The sequence below is a fragment of the Maniola jurtina genome, chromosome 4 (genome assembly GCF_905333055.1).
Source record: "Maniola jurtina chromosome 4, ilManJurt1.1, whole genome shotgun sequence".
NCBI lineage: Eukaryota > Metazoa > Arthropoda > Insecta > Lepidoptera > Nymphalidae > Maniola > Maniola jurtina.
Genome location: NC_060032.1, coordinates 13361358 through 13382474, shown reverse-complemented (window position 1 = coordinate 13382474; position 21117 = coordinate 13361358). Strand labels below are relative to the sequence as shown.

At 37.8% G+C, this 21117-nt stretch overlaps 1 protein-coding gene across 6 annotated transcripts in view; it reads left to right on the top strand.

Moving 5' to 3' along the window:
• Positions 1–21117, top strand: part of LOC123881296 (rab GTPase-activating protein 1-like) — a 41990-nt gene that overhangs the window by 778 nt on the left and 20095 nt on the right. For 4 of the 6 annotated variants that reach the window (XM_045929998.1, XM_045929999.1, XM_045930000.1 and 1 more), the window contains exons 3-5: positions 815–1030; positions 19297–19426; positions 20493–20679. In XM_045929998.1, coding sequence (XP_045785954.1) covers positions 815–1030; positions 19297–19426; positions 20493–20679 — 533 coding nt within the window. Of the gene's footprint in view, positions 1–814; positions 1031–5511; positions 5617–12817; positions 12983–19296; positions 19427–20492; positions 20680–21117 lie in introns of those variants that run through there. The other 2 variants (XM_045930004.1, XM_045930003.1) reach the window with 2 other exon arrangements.

Sequence of the window (21117 nt, the reverse complement as noted above, 5' to 3'; positions counted from 1 at the left end):
TTTCTGTAACTTTAGGTATAATATTTTGATACTTAAACTTAGGCAATGTAATGTTCGAAGGTAATGCCCAGACCTTCTATTAAATCTATGCTTTTTGCTTTGTAAATAAATATATCTTTTACCAAAAATGTAAGCATTTCTAAAAGGCACAAAAGTTAGTAGGTATTTAGTGTGCTACTCAATTGTAAACAAAAAGTTATAAAGAGTATCTAGCCTTCACACGAGCATGTTGAAAATGCCTGATATCTGGCCTACCATAGTTTATTATGACTAAGTATGTATATTGTATTTATAAAATAGGGAAGTCATACAAGTATCTGAATAAGCTATCAAATGTGTCTAGATAGATCTTGTCCCTGTGGACTAGTGGAGTAATCAGGGTGTCATAGACTAAAAATTTTGGAGACTTTAAAGTTTAAAATTTTTTTTTAATCCAATATAGCTGATTAATTTTGATTAGATTACTTGATTTTTAAGGTTACTTGCCTCAAAAGGAAAAATGGAACCCTTATAGGATCACTTTGTTGTCTGTCTGTCTGTCCGTCCATCCATCATGTCTGTCAAGAAAACTTATAGGGTACTTCCCATTGACCTAAAAACACGAAATTTGGTAGGTAGGTGGGTCTTATAGCACAATTAAAGGAATAAATCCAAAAACAGAATTTGTGGTTACACCACAAAAAAAATTAAGATGTGTTCATGAGAAATTTAATTTACTAAATCACATATAGAAAATATCTTGTATGATGGTAGGGAACCCTTCATATGAGAGTCTTGACCAGGTTTTTTAACTAAACATATTATTTGATTCCAGGCCATATCTGAGTCTCTTCAAAGCTCCCTCAGAATAAGTCGCAGCCAGCTCATAAATCAAGAGCTGACGATCCGGCCCGAAGCCAATATTGAATCCAACGTCCCTGAAGGCCTTGACCTGTATAAAGTTATTTACGAAGTGGAAAGTGACTCTGATACGAAGATGGGAGATACAGTAGATGGGTCCAGTGCTCCCAATGCACCAGTGAAGAATCAGGTATGTGAAAAAAATTAAGTTCTCTGAAAAATACCAAAATATGTGAAAAAAAATATTATTAACTAGCTGATGCCCGCGACTTCGTTCGCGTGGATGTAGTTTTTTAAAAATCCCGTGGGAACTCTTTAATTTTCCGGGATGAAAAGTAGCCTATGTGCTAATCCAGAGTATAATCTATCTCCATTCTAAATTTCAGCCCAATCCGTCCAGTAACATACACACACACACATACAAACTTTCGCCTTTATAATATTAGTGTGATGTTTATAACACACTAAGCAGTTTTAGGTCAGTATCAATTGCAATACTTGTTCTTCAGACATTTGTCTAATTGTAGCCTCAGTAAAGGTCTAATGGAGAAAACCTAAGTACAAAATCTTAACACCCAGCGGTTTATGCTGTTTGTTAATATGTCTGTCAGTCAGTTTGTGCTTAATAAATATAGACAGTAAAACAATGAAAGTCATGTTCATACTTCATTAGTATTTTTATTAATCAGTAATAGCTGTAGTACAAAACAAATAATATTATCACTACAACTTCTACAACAACAACTATCTTTTCATATTTTTATCTGTTTGATGTTATCAAATCTAACATAAATATTATGTTTTTGTTAGGAAGGGATTGCTATAAGATACCATTTTTTGTTTATACTAAACAAACACATTACATTTGGTGAACGTAAATTTATTTTGATCAAGGTCAAGGTCGGAGCATTTTAGGCTGTATAGTGTGTGCAAAACAAGTAGTCCAATCTGAAGTTGCAGCATGATATAATTAATGCACATGTCACAAGCCTGGCTGGGATCTATTTTTAACCCCCGACCTAAAAAGAGTTATAAGTTTGACGTGTGTATCTGTCTGTGACATCATAGCTCCTATACTATTGAACTGATTTTAATTTAGTTTGTTTTTGTTTGAAAGGTGGCTTGATCGAGAGTGTTCTTAGCTATAATCCGAGAAAATCGGTTAATCCGGTTGAAAGTTATCAGCTCTTTTCTAGTTACTAACCTTCACTTGTTGGGGGGTGTTATAAATTTTTAATTTACACACTTGTACTACAAATATCTGAAACAAGGGATATAGAAACTATAAATTACGAGTTTTCGTAGTTTTCACAGATTTTACCATAAATATCTGAAACAAGGGATACAGTGATAAAGTTCATGACCCTATTCGATTTTATTTGACCGTTAAACACAACAGAGATGTAGGTCGCCAATTCCCGAAGTAAATTGGTCATACTGGTGTGTGGTGTGATGATGTGTGATAATCAAAGTGGGAAACAATGTATTGTTATTGTTTGTAACTTGCAATAATGCGGTTTTGGAATTCCAGACTGTCCTAGGTGCGTCGACGTATGTAAATAAGTAATCGGCAGACGCATTATGCCTATTATTATATTATAAATGTTATATTTAAATTATTATGTAAAGGATTTACGATTATCGCTTCAGTTTTTTTAACCCCCGACCCAAAAAGAGGGGTGTTATAAGTTTGACGTGTGTATCTGTGTATCTGTCTGTGGCATCGTAGCTCCTAAACTAATGAACCGATTTTAATTTAGTTTTTTTTTGTTTGAAAGGTGGCTTGATCGAGATAGTTCTTAGCTATAATCCAAGAAAATCGGTTCAGCCGTTTGAAAGTTATCAGCTCTTTCTAGTTACTGTAACCTTCACTGGTTGGGGGTGTTATAAATTTTTAATTTACACTTGTTTATACTATACTATATATTTATTTATTTATTCTGATACAAGTTCTTGACTGTGATCTAGCGTGGATGGCTAACTTGGAAGGAGTATGGTAGTTTCATTAAACCCATACCCCAGATCGGTTTCTACGCGGTGTTATACCGGAACGCTTAAGAGACACAGATATTAGTTTCTAGAATATGTCTGCAAAATTTCATGGACTTTGGTTGCTTAATATTCAAATGAAATTGGAACTACGATTGTATGAAACGAGTGGAAACGAGTGACGGAGAGAGCCCTGTTAATCGCTTAGCGGCACAGCTTTGCCGATATGGTAGTAACTATAATCCTAGCTGAAGCCAATTTAGAAATTATAAATTCTCAAACTGCCCCTGCCTGGCATTGAACCCCGAAATCTCACTTATAAGACTACAATAAAAATTGCTTCTTCACCGGAAAAACCGGTAGAAATTGTTCTGAAGCAATTTACTGAGCTCGTTAAAACTGTATTACAGGTGTAAAAATGTATGTGTTAACAACTAGTACGTAGTCAGGTACCTGCGTATAATATGTGAACCGATAAAATTAATTTTATTGCACATAAAATATTGTTAGGGCAAATTAAACCGCGATATTTTCAACCAGTTCGCCGCGTCGACGTCAATAAAATATTGAACATTAAATTGTGCAATAACTACTAGGTACATATTTAGTTTGTTGAGTGTCACGCACTATTGTAATTCTGAATACTTGATTGTTTGGTGTGGTCTTCCAGTTTCTTCACAGCCCAAAGCTTAAATAGGTTAGCAAGTATTTTAATTCCGCCACATTGAATTATATTTACACATCTTTGAGACAGGCCCGGATCTAGCCGTCAAAAAGGCTGTGGTCACAGTCACCCGAAAATCGGCCAAGTGCGAGTCGGAATATGAACTCGCTCATGATCGATTTAATGATTTCCTACAAAGGAGATTTTTACAAAACATATTACTTACCAAGATTTTTTACAGTTCCACATGTAATTAATTAATGTAAATTAATAAACCTGTCAAAGGAAAGTAAATGTGTGTTTGTTTGCACATCACAGGCCACGTTTGACTCTTAACTACTAAAAGGAATTTATAGGATATCAAATTAATTTAGACGCCGCTGAACGTGAAAGCGTGACGTCACAAGTCTATTAGGGTTGTGGGCATGCCCATCGTGCCCACGACGGTGGATCCGCGCTTGCTTTGAGAACATTATGGAGAACTCTCAAGTCTCATCACCGCTTATAGGTTCAAAAGACAAAATATATACCTACAGCTGACACCATAAGTACAACAACATTAATTTGCTTTAGTCCGTCCTATTTCTGTGGCATTTCCACAAACCAATTTCATCGTTTCGGCCTAGTTCTCGTGACATTTAGGGGTATTATTCCCGTTCTGGGTCGTCATTGTATTCGCAAATGTTGTCTGAACAACACTGGCTCATTTTGTACAAAGCATGCCTATAGCAAATACCATTCTATGCGAAGTTTAAAAGTGCATCTCATTAAAAAGTTTGAATAGAACGAGCATTTCCGAGTACTCAGCTGTAAAATACTTTCTGCAGCATTCCCGTAAATATTATCAAAATATTCCTATCGGTACAGTGAAGTAGTGCAGTAGGTAGTAATTTTCCAATCATTAAATATTTCATTCCTATCTCTACTGGTACAGTTAAAAGTTGCGTAATGTGGGTCTACTAATTTGTGCACAATAGTGATATTTAAATTGAGTGTTCAATCAGTAGAAGTAAATTAAGTCGAGCGTAGTTTTCGATTTTCTAAAGTCCTATTTGCCTTAACCTTACCTTAAATACTTTAACTACTACTCCGTAAAAGATTTCCGATGATTTTGAAACTCCCGAACCCTGAACCTCTCAAGTTAACGTTAAATGTGCGTAAATCAAAGTTATATGGAGACGTTTTATTGACGACGTAATGTCCCATCCTTAATGACGTAATAGATTTACTCACACATACAGAACTTGAAAGTTACACTAGAGCCTAGAGTCTCGGAAAGAAACAGTCAAGAGTCTCTGAACAAAACACCTCTTACGCGCTGTAGTTTCAAGGACCAGCGCAGACCGAGCGCGCTGTCGCGAAGAGCGCTTCACTCAGGATTCTAGATGCAACACCCTCGCTACGCTCGGGAATTACCCTCGCTGCGCTCGGGAATTACCCTAAAATCCCTCGTTACGCTTGGGATTTATCCAGGTTCCCGTGACGTACGACATTACATTATCCCCATGTATAATCTACTATTACGCCTCGGTGCCACTTCACTTCGTCTGTGAGCGTCATTCTTTAGGTGTCGAAGTGTACTAAACTAACGTGCATACCGACTTAAATTTTATCGCATACCCAATCGGAGCTCGTGGACGTTAATTGTCGAGTTGTTTTGATTCCGTCCATTGTGCGCGCGTTGAGCTTGTTACCAGACCGCCTTGACTGTTCGCTCACCTTTGCCTCAAATTGTTACTTATATTTTGATTTCTTCGGTATCAATGAAGGATGGAAGGAGTTTGAATTATCTCTGTTTTAGTGTGTGATTTCTGATTAGTTGACCTTAATTAAACAATACTGCGTCGAGTATGTCCTGACAACCAAAAAAATTAGTCTTTATCATAAGTGTTTTCCTTGGTTGCAACTAATGGTTTAATTTTTGTACAGTAATTATAATTTTCCTCTATTTATATTTTCCGTTTTCCTAGTTAAAACATTGTACTTATATTGCATGGTACATGGCCGTTTAATTTTAGACTTGAATTTTTGATTTGATGTTTAACCTGTTAATGATACTCAAAGTAGGTTTGGAATTCGGAATGTTTGATCAATCAGTGTGAACAATGAGTACGATCCTGAAGGTGAGATTTCTCTTAGGCATATTATTTAACTTAATTTCCTAAAACCTTTAATTTAATTCAATAATTGTTATCACTACCTACATTATAATTTATGAATGCGAAAGTGTGTTTCTTATTGGTTTGTCTTTCAATCATGGAGCCAACGGATCGACGTGTTTTTTTGAATGCTTATTGTTGAACCTGGTAAGGCATAGGCTACTTTTTATCCCAGAAAATCTTAGAGTTCCCACGGAATATTTAAAAACCTTAATCCACGCGAACAAAGTCGCATGCAACAGCTAATTTCTTATATTTGGAGTAAGCAGAGTAACTATAGTTAAGAGGAAAACCTATGCGAATGACATTGACGATTTCCCCTTCAAACTAGCAATTTTGACATGTCATGACCCTCTATTGACAATTAATCAAGCAGACATTTCAATCTGCGAAATTTACGCGGACTTTTAGTATTTTGACGTAGGAGGGTAAAAGATCCAGTAAATGAACGAATAAGGACTACCCTGACTTTGACCTAAAATTAAGATTTATGAGAATCGTTCTATATATAATTTTTATATTTTTTTTTATCTGTGTCTATACACAGTAGGTATACACTCTTAAATTATTTAAATATCAAAAACGCAAAAAAATGCGTGGTATTAATTATTATAAATTATTTTATTTAACAAAAGGATAAATTGCCAGTAAATGAACTGGGAATTTCAGTGAATGAACGAACTCTATCTAGTGCATAAACTCTCGATTCCTATTAATAAATTCTTAAGTATATTTTCGGCTTGGAATTTTAAAAAAAATGTCAGATTTTCAGTTTTTGACTTATTGTATATTTTTTTCTACATTTTGCGCGATAAATCAAAAACTCTTTTACATAATAATAATAAATAAAACCTGTTTTAGAATGTATAATAGAGCCCTTTCATATGATATTATCCCCTTTGGTATAGTTATCTTAGTTTGAAAGTCACCTAAATTTTCTGGAAAACAGTCCAAATGACTACAGAGAAAATGAAACTTAACGCCCTTGTTGCATCCAAGTCGCTGGAAGTGCAACATCAGCTACTGAATGTGTTAAGAGTAGAATGGTAGATTAGAGGTACTGGGTTGGGGCTGAGGTACAGATTTATCACCAGAAGTCAGAATCGTTCAAATTGCAGACTGCAAGTTACAATAGAGCCGCTTGGAACAATTTTTTTTGCTGTTTCTTCTGGTAATATTCACAACGCAGAAATAATAATCATCATGGTGTTTAGATGGTTTGCGCCAAATTATAATTTTTTTTTTTAGTAAAAGTAGTTAACTATTCTTATTTGCTCATAAACGCAACGAGGAAATACAGCTTCCACATATAAAAATTGGAGTCCAGGCCTTGCTGTTAGCTGCTAATGGGTTCTCAAAGTAGCCCGATTATGCTTGTTTTACTGGGCACAAAAGGAAAGAATGAAAGGAGCTTACCCAGTACATCTTAAAAGATCCGTTATAGATACATGCATCCTGCCATGCCTTACCTATGCCAGCCAAACATGGGTCCAGACAAAGAATATAAAAAGAAATAGTGACTTGCTAAAGGGCGATGGCAAGGTGCATAAATTAAGCAAAAAATATTCAAAGTGAGAATTGAAGACATAAGAAAAAAGACAAAGCCTACAGACACCTTGAGACATGCCCTAAAACTGAAATGCAAATGGTCATATTGTATCGATTTTTACAGATGAAAGAAGGACAGGTAGGTAGACCGAAGACGCGTTGGTCTAATGCTATTGTGCAAATCGCGAGAGAAAATTAGCTTGATAGTACCAAAGACAGAGAGAAATGGGGATACCCAAGAGGGATCCATATACAAGAAAGAAGAATACCAGAATAAATATAAAAAAAATTCAAAAGAAAAATAAAACCGACTTCAAAATCACAAACACTAAAAAGTAAAAAATAATTTAAGTTATTGTGGTTTTTGAAGTCGGTTTTATTTTTATTTTGAAAATTTTTTATTTCAAAATTTTTAGTGGCCCCACTGTATTATGCCATGCCCAGCTAAAACCCTACTGTTTACTAAGCAATTACACTGATCGCGAGCAATTTGCTCTTATCCATTGAGGAGTTCTGTTCTCCATCTCAGAAGATATTCATCAGAACTTCATCAAATTTATATGGGACCACCTGCAAAGTATACCTAGCTTTTCAAAAAAAAAAAAAAATTCCAAATCGGTCCAGGCGTCTTTGAGCAATCGGTGAACATACATTAAAAAAAAATTGAATTTGCTCTTATCCATTGAGGAGTTCTGTTCTCCATCTTCAAAGATATTCATCAGATCTTTACCAAATTTATATGGGACCACTTGCAAAGTATACCCTATCAAACAAAAAAAAAATCCAAATCGGTCCAGGCGTCTTTGAGTAATCGGGGAACATACATAAAAAAAAAGATACCAACGAATTCAGAACCTCTTCCTTTTTTTAAAGTCGGTTAAAAATATACTAAGATTTACTAACATGGTGTTATACCATAGAGTAGCAAACAGAGGCAAAGCTTCTAAGAAGCGAGCAAAATTTATAACTATTTTGGTAGGGCTGGTACAATTTAATTAACAATAGTTATTTGTTCAACAAGATGGTAAAGTTTGTTTTTGTTGTGATTGCCTAGTTTAAATATCGATCTTTAAATATCGATCGATAGATCTAAATATCGATTTTGAACGAAATCAGTCAATTTAGAAAGAATTATAAATGGTGCCAACTTTTTTAAATTTTGGTTACAGGTTCCTATTTTGTGATCCCAGGGAGCTCTAAATATCGATTTTGAACAAAATCGGTCAATTAACAAAGAATTTCAAAATGGCGTCAACTTTTTTAAATTTTGGTAACAGTTTCTTATTTTGTGATCCCAGGGAGCTCTAAATATCGATTTTGAACGAAATCGGTCAATTAACAAAGAATTTCAAAATGGCGTCGACTTTTTTAAATTTTGGTAACAGTTTCTTATTTTGTGATCGCAGGGAGCTCTAAATATCGATTTTGAACGAAATCGGTCAATTAACAAAGAATTTCAAAATGGCGTCGACTTTTTTAAATTTTGGTAACAGTTTCTTATTTTGTGATCGCAGGGAGCTCTAAATATCGATTTTGAACGAAATCGGTCAATTAACAAAGAATTTCAAAATGGCGTCGACTTTTTTAAATTTTGGTAACAGTTTCTTATTTTGTGATCCCAGGGAGCTCTAAATATCGATTTTGAACGAAATCGGTCCATTAACAAAGAATTTCAAAATGGCGTTGACTTTTTTAAATTTTGGTAACAGTTTCTTATTTCGTGATCCCAGGGAGCTCTAAATATCGATTTTGAACGAAATCGGTCAATTTACAAAGAATTTCAAAATGGCGTCGACTTTTTTAAATTTTGGTAACAGTTTCTTATTTCGTGATCCCAGGGAGCTCTAAATATCGATTTTGAACGAAATCGGTCAATTAACAAAGAATTTCAAAATGGCGTCGATTTTTTTAAATTTGGTAACAATATCCTGTTTTGTGATCCTAGGGATCCTCAAATATAGATTTTGAACAAAATCTATGACAGTTCAAGAAAATAGATTTTAAACACTATTTAAATTATTATCATTAACATTAAATTAAATGAAAACACGACGCGCGACGTGTACTGCAGCCCCTGAGCTTGAGCACAGGCCGAGCCGGTATAAACCGATTTCTCTCCGTACGCGACGTAGCGCCTGTGCTCACGCACACACGCGCCTCAAGCTTGTAGTAGTGTACCTATCGTAGCGCGCTTGTATGAAGCTTTGACTCTGTTCGCTACTCATGTGGTTATACAACGCAATACCACACTAACAAACACTCGTACAAACATACAGACAAGTATATACTCACACACACTCACACACACACATGGACGCACGCACACACACTTTTGAACGGTTTGAACGGAACACGGTTTTGAAATTGAAATTGAAAAAAGTGTAAGAATTTGTAAGAAAATATTTAAAAAAGGTATATCAGCCGGTTTTTTATTCCAGCTCTTAATACATGTAAAAACGTCCAATCTGTTCATTTACTTGAGCCTTTACCCTAGTACCTAATTATATCGACCGCCCCATATCAAAACAAAGTAAATGTCATTTTTCCGAAAATCGTTTTATGTCATAAGCCTAACTTTCATAGTATGTCCCGTTGTATTGTAAGGACACCCACATTAAAGTAAAATTAAAAGCTAGTAAGTCGCTTTGACCATTTTAAAACATGGTAAGTCTATGAACTGGCTAGGTTTTTTATAGATTAATGCGCCTTACTAAGTTTTTCAAAGGAATTAGATTAAATAAAATAAATATCACCCATTATCTAAATACCATGTCAAAACAGTAAATACTTAATGATGCATTAAAACTTAAAAGTAAGATAGGAAAAGTCAATGACCTCTACATGTCAACTGTTAAATATGGCTTGCAAGGGAAATACTTTGCATACTTACATAATGTTTTTAGGGTTCCATATCTCAAAAGGAAACACGGGACCCTTATAGGATCACTTTGTTGTCTGTCTTTCTGTCCGTCTGTCCGTCTGTCGTGTCTGTCAAGAAAACCGATAGGGTATTTCCCGTTAACCTAGAATTATGGGCAGGTAGATAGGTCTCAACTCTCATAGCCCAAGTAAAGGAATAAATCCGAGAACAAATTTCGTGATTCTAGATCAACGGGAAGTACTGTATAGGTTTTCTTGACGGACGGACGGACAAATGGACAGACAACAAAGTGATCCTTTAAGAGCTCCGTTTTTCATTTTGAGGTACGGAACCCTATAAAAGAAAGTGATGCACATCTAATGAATAAATGTGTAGGCCAGTCTTCACACTAAAATATTTAAACCCCTTTAATTTAAAAACTGTCATAGCCTAGTGGTTAGAACGTCCGCCTCCTAATCGAAAGTCGGGGGTTCGATCCTGGAATCACGCACTACTAACTTTTCAGTTATGTGCGTTTTAAGCAATTTAATATTGTACATCAAATCTTTGAAAAGAGCAACCGCCGAGTTTCTTGTTGAAGACTACGGCCTAAACTTCTCTTGAATTTAAACCACTTACTAGGTTTTGATCTTAGAAAGAAATTTGACATTAATTGACAAAATTGAGAGACCTAAGCTTGTATAAGAACACAGAAGTGTCATAATTCGTGTTCACTTTGCCTAACGTCTCTCAGAGAGAGATTTAAACTGTTTCTTATAATCACTGGCCATATTTCAAATGCGAAAGTGTGTTTGTTGGTTTAATATTCAATCACGCTGCAACGGAGCAACCAGTCGACGTGGTTTTTTGCATGGATACATTTAAAGACCTTGAGAGTGACATCTCTCTCCGCATCGTATTCTTTATTGCTGAGGGTTGTGACCTCTTTCCATTATTCCTACATCTAATGGTAGGTTTTCTTGGGATAATAATGCGGTGGGTTCAAAGAGCCTACGGAACTCGACTAGAAAAACGAGATTTTGACTCTTAGTTTTAACGGTTATGAATTAGTTATTATTATCAGTGATAAAATTGATTAGGGCTGCCAGGTAAAATTACATTTATCTCGGAAAATCAAAGAGTTTCCACGAGATTTTTTCCAAGTTTGCGCTACTAAGTACATATATTATGAAGAGGAAAGGTTTGTTTGTTTGTTATCGATAAACTCTGAAACTACTGAACTACTTGCACTAAAGACATAATCATCAACATCAACCGACAGACGTCCACAGTGAACATAGGTCTTTAATAGGGTCTTCCACATGCTACGGGTTTGCGCCGCCTGAATCTTTGCGCTTGCGCTTGACGACAATCATGCTTTAAAGAAAGCAATGATGAGGTCCAAGTTGGAGCACGCTTACCTGGAAGATGCCTATTCACTCTTGGCTTGCAGGTATCTATGGTATATATGGCAGGAAACACGGCCGCCGAAATGGCGTTCCAACCTTTAGGCTCTCCCCATTGCCCGCAGCATGAATCTGAGCTTCCTTATGATGGTTATATTATGTACATATAATATCTCATAAGAAATCTCTAACACACAATCCAGCTAAGTAGGTCCAATTTCAAAAAAAGCTAGCTAGCCGACAAATCTAACTCAGTTAGGCAGCCTTCGGGAACCTTCGAGATGTCTCTCGTCCAAAATTCCTCAATGCTTGAAGACCAGTCTTTGAATAGTGCATGATGTCAGTGATGAAAAATGGATCCGAAATATAGGTCTTTTTTTGTACACAGGAAATGCCTGACGCATACCCCTCCGTCATGTGGGGCTTGCACCAAACTTGCACTACTACGAAATCCATTTCGGAACACGGCGCCCGAAACGAGGCGCGCTATCTCCTAAAAAACATAGGTATAATACCTATTTAGAACACTTACTATCTGTCATCATAATCTATGACAACCTCCGAGTATTTACCTGGTAAAACCGTAACTTTCGAATAAATTTTAGTATATAAGCAGGCTTCATTTAGAAATGAAAAAATCCCTATTTTATTTTTCAACGATTATAAACACAACTTTCATTCAAAAATAATAAGCTTAAATTCATTTTAAATAATATTTTGCGACGAAATGACGCGCACAGTCCTTCCGCCATGACAGTCCAGTGGACACTGAATTCCATAGAGCGCCTGCAAGAAAATAAATAGCACAGGAAGTTTTTTGGTTAGTTTTAGATTATTTAAGAAATGAAAAACATTTAGTATAAAACTAACAGTTCAAATTGATTGCTAAACCTAAACATATCATTTTCTGGAGGTTGGCTTCAAAGTATCAAGATGTTAAAGAAAACTTTTACAGAACAAGTTGCGAACAGCAATGTTTTCAACTTGTTTTTTTTTATTATTGGGATAATTTATACTAAATTAAAAAAGGCCCTTATAATCTTCACAAACTGAAGTTTTTAATTGCATGTATTTAATAGATGTTAATGCTTTAGAAAAATAAACAATTTACTTCAAAGTACAGCATTTTTGCGATTTGTCAAATAGCAATTACCTTAAACAGTTTCATTAATATTGGCCCACCAATAGTTACCATGGCAACAATGGCACAAAACTTTACAAACAGCTTTTGCCCTTTAATTAGATATTATCAAGTAAAATATAATTATGACGTAAACTTGAAATACCTAACCATTAACCGAGCATATGATAACTTGGGCGTCAGTAGGTTGTGTGAATCAGATCTTGCACTGTTTAGTATTCAAACGACGGGCATTGAACGCTGACATAGAACTTAATTAATTTTTAGAATTATAATTTTAAACAATTTGTTTTTTGGTGCTTGTTGTTTGGCAAAGTGTATTTATGAAAGTGTAATATAATGACTTTTGGAAGAACTTCGCATGCGGTGTACAAGGTATTAATTAAATCGTAAAGAAAGAGACCAACTATGAAATCCTGAATTTGTATTCAAAATACACAGAAATTATATATTTGAATTTTGAGCATCATTCAAAACGTCTCTACTTTCTCCCTAATTGGTCGCTTTCTCTGAACTACCTTATTATATATTTATTTGTCTAAAATGGAATTTCTGTGAATTTAATTTAAAATAATGATAAAATAATTCAAACAATTTAAAATGTTTAAATCAAGCAGTGAATCACATATTTCATAATTCATGTCACTTGTTTCCACTTCCAATTTATTGACTTATAATAAAACTATCATTAGTAGTTTTTTAATGATCATCACTATAATTATGGCCCATCGCCGGATCACACTCACTACCATGTGAGTGTGATCCGTACCTGTGGCATGTATCTACTCACAGAATGAGAGCGGTTTAGGCCATACTAGTCCACCACGCTGGCCAAATTATGATTGGCAGACTTCACACACCTTTTTGAGAAAATTACGGAGGATTCTCAGGCCCTGCAGGTTTCCTCACGATGTTTTTCTTCATCTTAAAAGTAAGGGATATTTTAAACTAGCCGATACCCGCGACTTCGTCCGCGTGGATTTACGTTTTTCAAAACCCCGCGGGAATTCTATGATTTTCCAGGATAAAAAGTAGCCTATGTGTTAATCCAGGGTATAATCTATTTCCATTCCAAATTTCAGCCAAATCCGTCCAGTAGTTTTTGCGTGATTGAGTAACAAACATCCACACTTTCATATTTATCACATTAGTAGGATATCTTCTTCTTCTTCTTCTTCTCTCTGGGCTGGTTTCCGCACTTAAACGTTTCCGTCTGTTGTGCGTGTGTTGCCCCTCCCCGCCGAAGTCTTCACTCCAGCCATCCAAGCTCGCTCCAGAAGCCAAGTAGACCGCCCAGGTTGCCGAGGACTTCATGGAGTGAGGTTGGGGAACCCAAATGGCGTTCTCGTTGTTCTGCCACGACCATGCACTCCAGGAGCACGTGCGTCGGCGTTTCATCGACCTCCATGCAGGCCCTGCACAGAGGACTGTCGGTAACACCTATAACGAAAAGGTGTTTGTTTAGTGGGCTGTGCCCTGTTATGAGTCCCACCACCTTCCTAAGTTTACCTTTGTCCAGGCGGAGTAGTTTGTTAGTTTGTCGTTGATCTATATTAGGGAAAGCCTCTTTGGCTTGCCTGCAGTCAGTTGCGCTTGCCCATAATCGGGAATGCTCTTTAAGTGTTAGTTCATGCAACCAAGTTTTATACTCACTGAAGGGTATGGGTACAATGGGCTGTGGCCCTGTCACCTTCAGCGTCGTAGCCTTGCGTGCTAATGCGTCCGCTGCCTCGTTTCCCTGGTCCCCATCATGTCCTTTGACCCACCGTAGGGTGATGTCATTCGACATGGCGAGTGTTTCCAGAGCCTTATGGCAGTCTTGTATGAGTTCGGAGGTTGTCGAGAATTTAGCCAAAGCTTTGAGAACAGCTTGGCTATCTGAGTTAATGTTAATCTTAAAGTTTTTTACCTGTCGATTTGCCATTGCTATGGCTGCGGTTGTAATGCCTACACACTCTGCTTGGAAGACAGAGTTGTCCTTACCGAGTGCGTGACTTATTTTCATGTTTAGTTCTTGGCAGTAGGCCCCTGCTCCTGTGCCGGTTTTTGTTTTGGATCCATCGGTGTACACTTCTATTGCATCTCGTGTTGCCTTCGGATCTATGTTTATCTCTGGATATATTTTGTATTGTTTGTCCAGTATGTGTTGTTTCCTGGTTCTGTCGCATTTCCACTCCAGGCGTGGTTCTTTGGTTATGCTTTGCACTAGAATTTTAGTGTGCCTTGTGTTCTGTTCTTTCCATAGACCTGAGGTTTTCAGTCTCAAGGCTGCGAGCGTTGCTTCTTCTTTGATTTGTAAGTGTAGGGGCGGGATCCCCAGTATGATTTCAAGTGCTGTTGTTGGTGTGGTACTCATGCAGCCTGTAATGGCGAGGCATGCTTGTCGTTGAAATTTCTGTAGTTCTTGCTGGGCGGTCGTAAGAAGAGTTCTCGGCCACCATATCAAAGCGGCGTATGTTAATGAGCTTCTTACTACCGCTAGGTATAACCACTTTATTATCTTTGGTTTAAGCCCCCATTTTTTCCCCAGCATGCGTTTACATTGGTTTAGTATCGTAAGCGATTTATTAATTTTATCTTCTGTATGCCTTTTCCAGCTGAGCTTGCTGTCCAGAGTCACACCAAGGTACTTGACCTCAGTGGACAGTTTGAGGCTTGTGTTGAACAGAGTTGGTGGTTTGTTTAGCTCTATTTTCCTTTTGTTAGTAAACAGAATCATCTCTGTTTTCTTTGGATTTACGGTAAGTTCATTTTCATTGCACCATCTTTCGATTAAGCGCAATGCCCGTTGCATGACTTCATATAGTGTGTTCTCTAGTTTGCCACTGATTAAGATGGTGAGATCATCAGCATAACCAATGGTGTAAAATCCGCTTGTGTTTAGTTTGTTTATCAAGTCGTCAACTACAAGGTTCCACAAGATTGGTGATAGAACACCTCCTTGAGGGCAGCCTCTCGCTACTATGCCTTTTGTGACTCCGTTGATATCTAGTTGTATGATTCTTAGTTCTAATAAAGCTCTTATCCAGCTGCGTATAGTTCTTGGCGCCCCGTATCGTCCCAAGGCCCTGTCTATGCTATCAAAGGTTGTCTTGTCGAAAGCTCCTTCGATATCGATGAAGACACCCAGTGTTGATAGTTTGTTTTCTAGGTCATGTTCAATTTTGCCAACAACAGAATGCAAAGCGGTTTCCGTTGATTTGCCAGTGCTGTAAGCATGTTGGTGTGAGTGTAGGGGTACATGTCTTAAGGTTCCATCCCTGAGATACCGATCAACTAGTCTCTCGAGTGTTTTCAGTAAAAATGATGTAAGGCTGATAGGCCTGAAGGACTTTGGTAGAGTGTAGTCACTCTTTCCAGGTTTTGGTAGAAAGACCACCTTTACTTCTCTCCAGGCTGTTGGGATATATTTATATGCTATACAGGCCTTATATATTATTTCCAGCCATGGTGTCAGTTGAAGTTTTCCCCATTGTAAAAGTGCAGGGAAAATGTTGTCGGTCCCCCCTGATTTAAAAGGGTGAAAGGTGTCGATAGCCCAGCTGATTCTATCTCGTGTGACTGTGTTGTTAGCAAGATCCCAATCCTCATCTGTGGGATGGTTTCCTAGGTTGTGTTCCCAGTCTGCTGAGTCTACTATTCTACAGCCAGGGAAGTGCGTTTCAATGAGCGTTTCGCTTATTTCTTTGTCATCCTTAGTGTACGTTCCGTCAGCTTTCCTCAGCGAGCCGAGTGTGCGGGTGTTGTCGTCTGCGAGAATCTTACGTATACGGGCTGCGGTATCGTTCGACTCTATGCTTGTACAAAACTTTTGCCACGAGGTTTTGTCTTTTTCTCTGACGCGTTTGTTGTATTTGTATTGGGCTTCCTTGTAGTTGTCCCAATCTTGTTCTTGTCTGGTGTTTTTTGCTCTGTTGAAAAGTTGTCTGAGGTTTTTCCTCATTCTTTCCAGATCTGGGCCCCACCAGCTGTTTTTTGACTGTCGATTTGTGTTGATTTTCTTCAGAGGACAAGCTTGTTCATAACTTGTCTTGATGCACTCCGTTAGTTTGTTTACGTTTTGTTCGATGTTGCCGATATCATCGATGTCGTTAGGTTTGTTTGTACCTATCTGATGCGTTAGCAAGGTTTTGTATTTTAGTCTGTTGGTTTTCCTTGGATTTCTCCTTGGTGCGTGTTGGGTTATCATCAGATCTAGCTCATAGCATATCCGCCTGTGGTCGGAGAGCGAGGGCTCGTCGCTGACATGCCAGTTCTTTACTTGGTCTGCAGCTCTGGTTGACGCTAAGGTTAGATCGATTATGGTTTGGTACCTACTCGACACGAAAGTCGGTTCAGTGCCCTTGTTAGTAATTGTTAGGTTGGTTGTTAGTAGAAAGTCCATGAGATTCTCACCTCTTTTGTTGTTGGCTGTGCATCCCCACAGGATGTGATGTGCGTTGCTATCGACAGAGATAATTAAATCTATGTCGTTGTCCTCACAATGTGTTGTGAGGTCCACCAGTTCTTTTGTTGGTATTCGGTCTTCTATGGGCATGTAGAGTGAGACTAGGACCACTGGTCTTGGTGGTAGTCCCACGCCCTGTTGTATTCCATTTTTTATTATGACTGCTGTCAGATCTCTGGAACAGTGTTGTGTTAGTAGTGACGCTGTAATGCAGCGCGGAATGTAAATGCATGTTCTTGGTGCTTCGTCATTGCAATGTGAAAAAATCTTACCATTGCAGCTTCCGAAACCGCATATGGTTTTACCCCTGACCCACGGCTCCTGGATCAGTGCGATGGTCTCGGGTTCAATATATATAGTAGGATATACGAGTAGAATCGGCTGTACTCGCGTGGTTAGTCAATGTAAGCCCTACTAGTTTCGAACTCATCCAGGGTCCATTTTCACAGGGACTCGGCTCGCAACGCGTCTCAGTTGAGACTCACCACGTGAGTACAGCCGCGAGCGTCTATATTTATAATGGAAATCACACACGATAGCTTAAACGCTAAGTGATCACACTTAATATTATAAAGGCGAAAGTTTGTGTGTGTGTGTGTGTGTGTGTGTGTGTGTGTGTGTGTGTGTGTGTGTGTGTGTGTGTGTGTGTGTTTGTTACTCCTTCACGCAAAAACTACTGGACGGATTTGGCTGAAATTTAGGATGGAGATAGATAATATCCTGGATTAGCACATAGGCTACTTTTTATCCGGAAAATTAAAGAGTTCCCACGGGATTTCAAAAAACCTAAATCCACGCGGGCGAAGTCGCGGGCATCGGCTAGTATTTTATAAAACGCACGTACGCACGACCACTCAAACAGGAGGCAGTCTCAACATTCAGTATATCTATGAAACAACACATAAGTATTTGACTTATTACTTTGTAGCGAAAACCGCTTGCTTTATTTTGGGTAATATAAAGACTCCATAGAATCAAAATTCCTGGATATTAAGAACGTACTATAGTGATGTTTTTCATTACAAAATACAAAGATGGGTTTGTTCATTTACTGTATACGCCAACGCCTTATTTCGGGCATAAAGAAGCTATAGAATCGAAATCTGCGTGGGTGTCGGCTTCTTATACCGATATTTGTCATAAGCATAACTAAAAAACAAAGACATTGTGGCTAATTCTGTTGTACGCAATATTTAAACTTACAAAATAACAAGTCTTTTATTGCCATCCCTTTCATAATGATCCATGCGGAAAAGGATATCACCAGATTTAGGAGCTTTTTCACAACCAACCCCCAGATACACTTTATCTAACGAATAAATTTGTCATTTTTGCTGTCATAAGACTTTATTCGTTAGATAAAGTTTATTTGGCGGATGTGAAACAGGCCCTTAGACTTGTTAATTTAGTATAGATTAAAGATTGTGTACAACAGAATTAGCCACAATTTTATTGCAAGGCATAAATAATATTTTATCCTCATACATAACAATAGCCAGCCTGTTGAGTTATTTATTATATACATTGTTTTTGTATCAAGAAGCGTTGGATTAATTTATACTGCTTAGTGCTTAGTCTTAATTCAATAGGTACATATCGCTTGATTAGACGGTGGAGGAAAACATCGTGATGAAACCTGCATGCCTAAGAGTTCTCCATAATGTTCTCAAAGGTGTGTGAGTGAAGTCTGCCAATTTGAGAGTCAAGAGTGATGGACTATCGTATCGTCTCAGCCTTTCTTCTGAGAGGAGAGCCGTGCTCAGTATTGGGCCGGATTGGGTCCCGATATGGTTAGGCCAATGTTACTATATTATGTAAAAAACCGGTGAGTGTGCGTCAGGCTCGCACGCGAAGAGTTCCGTATCATCGTACAACATTATGTACCTCTTATTTTTTTTAATTTTCATGGCGGCCATTTTGAAATTTTCATTAGGTTTTTGTTGTAATAGCAGTAATAGAAATACACATTCTGTGAAAATTTCAACTCTCTACTTATTACGGTTCATGAGATAAAGCCCGCTGACAGACAGACGGACGGACAGCGGAGGCTTAGTAATAGGCTCCCGTTTCCACCCCTCGGATATGAAACCCTAATACATATAGCTAGTAGTACCTACGTGTTCGTGTTTACAGAACCATTCGAAACATGGCTGTTATGGCTCAAGGGTTTAGTAGTCTAATAATAAAACAGTAAAACAACATGCCGCACCTTAAAAGTAACTTTTTAATAACACTTGCGCAGGATTCGTGCCGGCATGTCGGCGGGTCTAAGTTCTACGAGATGATAGAAGGGTCTGCGAGCGCGGACACCTCCACGCCGTCTCCCACGGAGAAGCACGACCACATGAAGCCTATTGAAAGTGATGATGAAGGTGACACAATTATTTAGAGCGGTTACGCACTCATCCGATCCGAGTGTGTGAAATTACGAATATAAAAAACTCGGACCAAACTAGGATATTGCTTACGCACTAATCCGATCCCTGATCTATATCCTTGCTCATGCTCTTATCCGATCTCTGATCCAAATCCAAGCTATTCAGTGAACATCTTTGATATATCTACGTCATTATGTCTGATTGGAATCCGAGATAATCTCACGGATAACGGAGAGAACTGGGATGACGGAAGCTAGTACGTAAGCTATCATACAAATAGTTCTATTAGCTCAGAACGTGTTTTCACGGATTCGGATCGGATGCAGTGCGCAATCGCCCTAATTCTTATTTTTTAAGATAACTAACTTATTGTTGCATAGCTCATTCCACATTGAGCATATTACTGTTTATAAATAAATAATAATCAACTTCATGTACAATCTATTTTTCCGTTACTGGTTTAAAAGGTGAGTTAGTGATTAGTAAAGTTAACTATGTTTTGTATTTATGATAATTTAGAATTTAGAGCTTTAAATGTAATAAGATATGTGTAGAAGTGTTAACCGTGTACTAAGGTTTGCATATTTAGTATTTTAACCTATTGTGATGTATTTATGATGTGAATGGAGTGTTAACTATGATATTGGTAAGTTTGAAAGGGGCGTGTATAGCCTGCCAAACTGTATTAGATTTATTATTTTGTGTTTATCCTGTGTGTGTTACACGGGACATAAGCTGTGTATATATTTGATAATAAAGACATTAAAAAAAAAAAAAGCAGCTCCTCGCTGAAATGCGCAGGCGCACTTTACGCGGTCCAAAGGACCTAGTTATCGCAAACTGACAATGAAATCATGACCTAACTCCAAAAGGTCTACAGCGCCGGACAAATGCCCGTTTGTGCGAGGTTTCTGTGTTTTTGTTTATCTTTTAAGTCAGCCAAAGAAAAGTAAAGTGTATCTACTAGACGTATAACACTACTAACATTATCCAGTTGTCAGAAAAGTTAGCCGCAGACACATTGGGTGCAGATGGTAATACTCGCATAATTTGTTTCCAGTATCAGATGTGGACCAGGAATGCACAGTGTTCTGCGGCGTCAGTTATCTGGGCGCTCAGAATATCGCGGACCCCAAGTCGGAGACGGACATACAACGCATCATGAAGGAACTGAGCTCGATGCCCGAGAACAGAGACGGTATTGCCGTGTCCATATCCATCCCAGTGTGCTCTCAAGGGCTTGTTGTGTAAGTTGATTTTTTCTTTGTTTTAATACATCACACCACACGAAAAATTGGCCCCATGTTTCTGCCCAATCTGCTGTTGTGTTTCTGGGAAAGAAGTGAAATTTCAAATAAAGAAATGCGATTCGGTCATCTTTGATGTGATAATGGACGTCATGTTCGTAATCAAAACAACAAAAATCAGAACCAAAACATTGAAAATGGCACCTAAAGCGAATCAAAAAAATAGTTTATTTTCTAAGTTCACTTTTATCACTCTTCCTTTCCACAATCTTTTTTCCACGCACATGCAAACTGTCCAACCAACTCCCTTCGGCGGCGGTGTTTCCACTGCAAATTCCTGAAAAACTAGGTAGTAGCTGCGCATTGGTAGTTCCTCGGTGCTGCAAATGTCTGTATACACATTATCCAGTAGTCCAGTCCACAGTATCCCGCCCGCCA